The sequence below is a fragment of the Pimephales promelas genome, chromosome 25, assembly GCF_988280905.1.
Source record: "Pimephales promelas chromosome 25, fPimPro1.hap1.1, whole genome shotgun sequence".
Lineage (NCBI taxonomy): Eukaryota > Metazoa > Chordata > Actinopteri > Cypriniformes > Leuciscidae > Pimephales > Pimephales promelas.
In genome coordinates, this window is record NC_142793.1 from 700,001 (window position 1) to 707,500 (window position 7,500).

Consider the following 7,500-nt stretch of genomic DNA (forward strand, 5'->3'; position numbering starts at 1 on the left):
TTCAGCTGATTTAGTGTTTAGCAGAAACACACCGCATCACTGACGACATCATCATGTTTTACGCGCCTCGACACACACACATTCAAATGTACGGTTTTTGCTGTCGAATTAGCAGTTTATTTATTGAGGAGTATTGTGAATGTGACAGGAAACGCTTCAGTATTAGCAGTGTGTGTGTACGTCTGATGTGTTTCAGGCGGTGGTGTGTGTCGGCGCGAGCTGTGCCGGTCCTGCTGACGCCGTGAACGCGTGTGTGTCGGAGTTCAGCGCTCAGTGTCCACTACTGCTGCTGTCTGCTGCGGTAATCACGTGTGTGTGTGTGTGTGTGTGTGTGTGTGTGTGTGTTAGGAGGTTGGGTCGCACCATCACTATATTGGCGGCAGCTGAATGTACGTTTGTGACACATACAGGTTGCACGATGAACCAACGTTAAATAGAAATCGCTTTTTTGCCTAGTGAGATTTAGAGTTAGATGAATATGTCAGTATTGTGTTTCACGAAGCGCGTTGTGATTACAATTTTCACTGTCTCAGAACGGCTTCGGTTCATTAAAGGGTTAGTTCACCCAAAAATGAAAGTTATGTCCAAGCTAGGGGTTGAACGACTTCAGATTTTTTGAAGGCGACTGTTGTGACGTCGACTAGTCGCTGACGTCATTCATAAAAACACAAGAGATGTGACCGATTTGCAACACGCCACAATTTGCAATTAATTAACAGAAAATTACACAGACGCTGACAGCTCGTAACGGGGCCGTTTACACCTGGACACTTCATGCGGTTTTACGGACCTGATTTATCAAACGATTCCATTTACACCTGGTCACATAAATATGTTTTCGCATCCGATCGTCAAACAACGCGCTACATGCAGATTTAACAGAGTTCACGTCACCGAACGCAACAGTAATGAGCTGCATTTTATTGATCATCTGCTAATTTCACAATCAAAGACCGCAATAAGAGAGAGAGAGCACTGATAGATCATTTTGTTTCTTTACTTTTAACGATGATTGTGTGTTAAGCGTCTGTGACTTCCTTTCACTTTGATTTATGATAGTTTGCACGTTGGCTTTATGAATAGATGCTCATCTGGGGTGCGTGTTATAGCTTCGTCATATAATGAATATGGTAGCATAGGCTGCTCTTACACGTTTTATTTCAGCATTTTTGGGAGAAGTCCAATTTACGTTTCCAATTAACTGGTGTTTTCACGCTCGGATAGCAATCAGATCACAGAAACACGTGAAGTGGCCAGATGTAACGTTAGTTAAACTGCCCGCTGTTTACATCATCAGGATGAAAAGAAAAAAAAAAGCTATAAATTCACATCTGCATGTTAGTGATGGATCTAAGTCATACAAAATAATATCCCTGTTGATTGCGGGTGAATTAGATGCATTAATATGTTTAAATAAATATATGAAAAAAATAGGCTAATGTTTGAATGATTTTAAAAGAGAAACTCTCATTTCCCGGTAAAACAGAGAGCGCGCGTCATGCTTTTACTTTCGTTTTCAACAATATAGTGCTACGTTAGTAAAGTATTTCCATACGCTTTATGTGCCAATGCTGCTTTCTTGCTGCAATGACCCTCTGGGCTCTTCATCTGTTGTCGTCTGCAACGCGGCCATATACTATTAAAATTAGCGCAATCATACAGTGTCACATGATCAACACGACTAGTCGACGTCAAGCTTAAAGCGTCACGGCATTGCATTAAGGTCGACTAGTCGGTTCAACCCCTAGTTCAAGCCCGTCAGTCCTCCGTTCATCTCCAGGACACAGTTTAAGATATATTAGATTGAGTTCGAGAGTTTTCTGTCCCTCTGTTGAACATGTATGTATGGTATACTGTCCTTGTCCAGAAAGGAAATAAAGACATCATTAAAGTAGTCCATGTGACATCAGTGGGTTAGTTACATTGTTTTGAAGCATCGAAAATACATTTCGGTCCAAAAATAACAAAAAACTACGACTTTATTCAGCATTGTGTTGTCTTCCGGTTCTGCGTTCATGAGTCCGCAGTGATGCTGCTGACGTGTGTCTGGTAACCAGTAACCAGTTGCGGACTCATGAACGCAGAACAGGAAGACAATACAAAGCTGAATAAAGTCGTAGTTTTTGTTATTTTTTGGACCGAAATGTATTTTCGATGCTGTATATGTACCATCGATCTCAGATGTGTGTAATAACAACCAATAACACACAGACATTTATAATAAAAATGCGACCGGTCAGTCGTGTTGCGTTGCTAGAGGAGCAGTTTGAGCTGGTGTCCGTGTGAGTCCAGCCCATCATTATTCCTACGTTCCTCATCTGAACTCATTAGCCCTTGAGCTCGGTCCTAGAACGTGGCGTTCTGATTGGATATATTAGCACGGCAGGATTGGATTGGTTCCCCATCGGTTCTAGCAGACACAATACGACTGACCGTTCGAAAGGGAGTGATTTGGTTACTGGCATGATCTGGGTTCTCTGAGGTGTGTGTATAATGTCCTCATGGCAGTCGGTGGTTCTTCCTGTGGGATTGACAATCCAGACATCTCAGGGTATCATATCAGAGTGACACACATTTTTCAAAAGGTTGGGAAAAACGGTTCTAAAGCAGTGTGTGTGTGTGTGTGTGTGTGTGTGTGTGTGCAGCGCTGGTGGAGGCGTCTCTCGGTGGCGCTCAGCTCGCAGTGGAAGCGTCTGACTGGACGAGATGCTCTTCCTCAGCAGCTGCAGATGCTGGACCACACTCACAGCTGGAGCTCACGGTGAACACACACACACACACACTCACACACACACTCAGTCTGAAATATCTTACATCATACGAGGAAAAGTCCCCCTGTAGTTGATAATTAGGAGACATGTCATGAAAATCTGACTTTCTCCATGTTTAAGTGCTGTAGACTGTTTTGTCCAGACACTGGTCCAGAAGCACTTCCTGTTTCAGTTTTTAACACTACACAAAAGCTGGGATAAAATACAACCAACAGAACGTATATTAAACAATCATCTTTAAGATGTTTTCTTTACATGTGAAATAAAGAAAACAGTCACAAACTGAAACAGGAAGTGCTTCTAGACCAGTGTTGTTTACATCTTGTGAAATGGTCTATAATCGTGTCCCGACCCAGAACACGTGAACAGTGAAACCCAGTCACTTTGTCTTGGTGAGTCTTTCTCTGAGAGATTTAGCTAAGTGAGCTAAGCTAGCAGTTACTTTACATTAAATTCACCTTCACTACACTGAAGCTCCTCCCCAAGTGAAGCTACAGCAACATGGCAGAAGTAGCTTACGACATCTAAGCCATTTTTTTATTATTATTATTCATTTTTATCATCTTGTCAGTCAAACAGAGAGGCAGGCATACTTTACCAGTTCAAGTGTTTATTCACAAACTGTTCCAAACCAGTTTGGAAAAAATGTAACTATAAAAGAACTAACATTACTATATAAAAGCATATAACTATATAAAACTCTATCCAAACCCGGTGTTGAGAGAGTGTGCATCATGTGTGACGTGTCGGCCCAGGAGTGAGACTGGTCCGTGATGTCCAGTAATGCTGCTAAATCTGGCCGAGGGCCCTATGATTTATTATATATATACACACGATTGTTTATGTTTTTAATGAAGTCTCTTCTGCTCACCAAGGCTGCTTTATTTGATGGAAAAAAAATGACAAACAGTAATATTGTGAAATATTGTGACGATTTAAAATGACTGTTTTCTATTTTAATATGTAATTTGAAAGCTGAATTTTCCATATCATTACTGTTGCTGATTACACGTCAGTTTTCAGTGTCACATGATCCTTCAGAAATCATTCTAATATGATGATTTTATGCTCAAAAAACATCAATTATTATTTTCAATGTTGAAAACAGTCGTGTACTATTTCCCCCCAAAATTCTATGATGAATAGAAAGTTCAAAAGAACAGCATTTATTTAAAATATAATCTTTACATTATAAATGTCTTTACTGTAACGTTTGATCAATTTAACTCATCCTTGATGAATAAAAGTATTTTCTTATTTCTTTCCCCCAAAAATAAAAAAAATTAATTCTTACTGACCGCAAACTTTTGAATGGTAGTGATTAATGTTACAAAAGCTTTCCATTTCAGATCAATTCTGTTCTTTTGAACTTTCTATTCATCAAAGAATTCTGCAATAAAAATGTAAAAAACTGTTTTCAACATGGATAATAATCATAAGTGTTTCTTGAGCATCATATAATAATTTCTGTAGGGTCATGTGACACTGAAGACTGGAGTGATGATGCTTAAAATTCAGCTTTGAACACAGGAATAAATTACACTTCACTATATATTCACATAGTTTTAAATTGTAATAATATTTCACAATATTAATGTTTTTTTGTTTTTTTTTTAAATCAAATTTTCATCACCTTGGTGAGCAGAAGAGACTTCATTTAAAAACATAAACAATCTTACTGATCTAAAACTTTTGACCGGTAGTGTATATATTTTTTTTTGACGCCCATTTTAATAAATTATTTTTTTGTGTGCTCTGAGCCGCAGCAGTAAACGCACGCGCTGTGTGTGTCATCAAGTGTTAATATCTTAGACACAGATCCGCACACTTCCTGAACCGTTTTTCACGAGTCACGGTGACCTTTTGGAAACTTCAGGTTGAAGCAACAAATAAAACAGTCCCTTATACTTCCGGGTCGCGCTAGGAGTGACGCCATAGGCTGCCCCCGGTCAGTATCGATGGCTGTGATTGGATCAGCTTTCAGACAGCGGTTCACATGGCGTCATCAACGCAGTGTTGTCCCCTTCCTGTGTGTGTGTGTGTGTGTGTGTGTGTGCTGTAGGCTGATGAAGGGTCTAGCGTCTGCGGCTCCGGCGGCTCCGTCATGGCTGCTCTCCGCGGCTCTGCACAGCGTCCTCAGGAGATCCGACAGCGAGAGCAGGACACGGGTCCTCACACAGCTGGACCACACGGATCAGGTCAGTCACGTGGTCTCACAGGCCTACGGCGAGAGCACTTCCTGTTCTGATGCTCTTCCTGTCTGGTGTAGGTGTGGCTCTTCCTGTTTCTCTACAGTGCGATGGAGCTCGTCTCTGCTCAGCTGAACGATGACGTGTGTGTGAAGCGTGTCCGAGACGCCAGCGCGGGCCTCCTCGCTCACCTCCTCCTGCACGATGCTGATTGGCTGCTGCTGTTTGACCAGTCCGGGTCAGGTGTGAACGAGTCACGTCAGCTTTATTCTGGACCAATCGTGTCACATGAGAGCATTGAGCTGATGACATGTCATGATCATGTGACGCTTCTTCTGTGGTAGATCACAGACTGTCTGGTTTCCTGTCGCGTGTGGCGTCTCCGCAGATCCTCCGACTGATGCCGTTTGCCTTCTACAGGTGAGAGGCGCGCTCGTGTGTGTGTGTGTGTGTGTGTGTGTGCTGACGGTGTCTCATCTCCCAGCATCCTCTCTGCACTGGACTCGGAGGCCCTGACGCGAGCGGTCCGATCTCCTGGCTTCCTCTACAGAGCGGCCGTCTGCTACAGGGATCTCAGTCAGCTGATCATGAGCGGCTCACACACACAGCAGCAGGTCAGAGCAGCGGCTCACACACACACACACACACACACTCACTCAGCTTCAGTCTGTCCCCTGTGTGTCTCTCTCAGGTCCTGCTGGAGGCCCGTAAGCTGCTGATGAGCAGCATCTCTCTGAGCTCACACACCTGTCTGACACTCAGCCAGAGAAAACAGGTACACACACACACACACACACACACACACACACTGAGGTATAGAGATGAGTGTGTGCTCTTTATCACTTTAAAGGACAGTTCACCTAAAAAATGAAAACTAGCCCATGATTGGCTGTCCCTCGAGCGGTCCCAGATGTGTTCGAGATCCTTCTTTCTTATAGTCTATGCTATAATAATTAACTGATTTAAATATGTGTGTGTTATGTGTATGCTAGGTCAAAGAGATGTGTCGCCGGCGCCGATAAAGTCATCCAGACCGCAGATTTGAACAAAACAAAATAATCAAGTGCCAAAACAAAAAACGAGTATAGAAAACAAGCTTGTTAATAATCACCCTTTATTAAATGTTTGAACACAGAAATCTTGTCCGTCAGCCTGACGTCTCCGTCACCGCTCAGAGAAGGCTACGCTACACATGATCACATGACTCACCGTGTTTGAGGACTGATCTACTCGCCACAGCTGTTTGATAACTCGTAAAAGGCACCAGATATTACCTGACCAGGCTAGCGACATGCTATCCATACCGATTTAGATGGAAGCTAGCGCTGTCAGATTAATGTGATATATTAGACGATATCTGTATGTTATATTTAGCGATATGAACAAGGAATGATAGTAAAGCGATTCGAAACAGGAAGCGGAGCTCACAGACGCAGACAGCAGCCCTATTACAAGCTAATGCGTTAATGAACATTAAACGGTTCTGAGTGTGTGTGTGTGTGTGTGTGTGTGTGTGTGTTTTCTCCCGCAGCTGTGCTCGGAGTACGAGGAGCTGGACGCAGAGATCTCGGCGGCGCTCACACACGTCACATGACCAACAGCAGATCAAACCCTGACTGGTCTCATGGAAACCGGAACCCACCAATCAGCTGCCAGAACAGTGAAGCCACGCCCACTACAGCAGCGGCTGCCGGACATCTATATGCCTGTCAGATGACGTCTATATCCTCATGCAGTACATATAAACAGTTCAGTTAATATTCAGCTGTTAAAATGGCAAAGCTTGTGTTTTAAAGCTCTTTGAACTTATAAATGATTCAATTCGTCATATTTCTGTTGCGATCTCATCAGAGAAGTGAATCACACACACACTCCGTATGATTGGCTGTTCACACACACCCTGAGATCACAGGACGTTACAGCGAACGCTGTGTTTGCTCAACCGACTCAGAACTCAGTTCAGCCAGTCTGGGGTTGTGCTGCACGTGTGTGTGTGTGTGTGTGTGTGTGTAAAACTCGAGCGATCACTTGCCCAACGTTTGACTGACAGGATAAACTTAACAATACTGCGGCTGATATTTTCTCTGATTCAGGCTTCTGGTGTGTGTACGCTTGTGCATTTGTACGCTTGTGTGTGTGTGTGTGTGTGTGCAGCGTCTCAGAGCAAAACTGTACGTTGAATTACTTCAATAAAGCACGTCATCACCTATTCGCTGAAGCATGATGTAGTTCAGTAGCAAAGGGTTTTTATTTATAAAATTCACAAGACAGCAGCTTAAAACCAGTTTCTGTGCACACAGTCCTTACACACGGAGTGTGTGTGTCTCCATAGGAGCAGCTGAGGGTGTATTCATGACCTGGGTGAACGAGTTCCTGTGTGTGTGTGTTTTCAGGAGGTCAGATATGGAATCTGATTCTAAACCACATTTGAAAGTGGATCAGAAGAAACAAATCTCGTCCGGAACTATTTTATAACACCAGAAGATCCCGTTCTACAGCAGTGCCGTGTGGACGAACCCCGAGCAGGGGCTGATGGGACA

At 43.1% G+C, this 7,500-nt stretch overlaps 2 protein-coding genes across 3 annotated transcripts in view; one reads left to right on the forward strand and one right to left on the reverse strand.

Annotated features, from left to right (window-relative positions):
- The window catches only part of fanca (FA complementation group A), a 30,337-nt gene extending 23,153 nt beyond the window's left edge, over positions 1-7,184 (forward strand). For both annotated transcript variants that reach the window (XM_039670247.2, XM_089127400.1), the window contains 8 exons: positions 197-301; positions 2,646-2,761; positions 4,834-4,969; positions 5,041-5,203; positions 5,305-5,380; positions 5,445-5,574; positions 5,652-5,735; positions 6,492-7,184. In XM_039670247.2, coding sequence (XP_039526181.2) covers positions 197-301; positions 2,646-2,761; positions 4,834-4,969; positions 5,041-5,203; positions 5,305-5,380; positions 5,445-5,574; positions 5,652-5,735; positions 6,492-6,554 — 873 coding nt within the window. In that variant the 3' untranslated portion in view covers positions 6,555-7,184. The remainder of the gene's footprint in view (positions 1-196; positions 302-2,645; positions 2,762-4,833; positions 4,970-5,040; positions 5,204-5,304; positions 5,381-5,444; positions 5,575-5,651; positions 5,736-6,491) is intronic.
- Positions 7,185-7,186: 2 nt separating this feature from the next.
- The window catches only part of znf276 (zinc finger protein 276), a 13,193-nt gene continuing 12,879 nt past the window's right edge, over positions 7,187-7,500 (reverse strand). Inside the window, exon 11 of the mRNA XM_039670251.2 lies at positions 7,187-7,500. This exon is cut by the window's right edge and continues 380 nt beyond it. The gene's annotated coding sequence lies outside the window, so the exon portion shown is untranslated.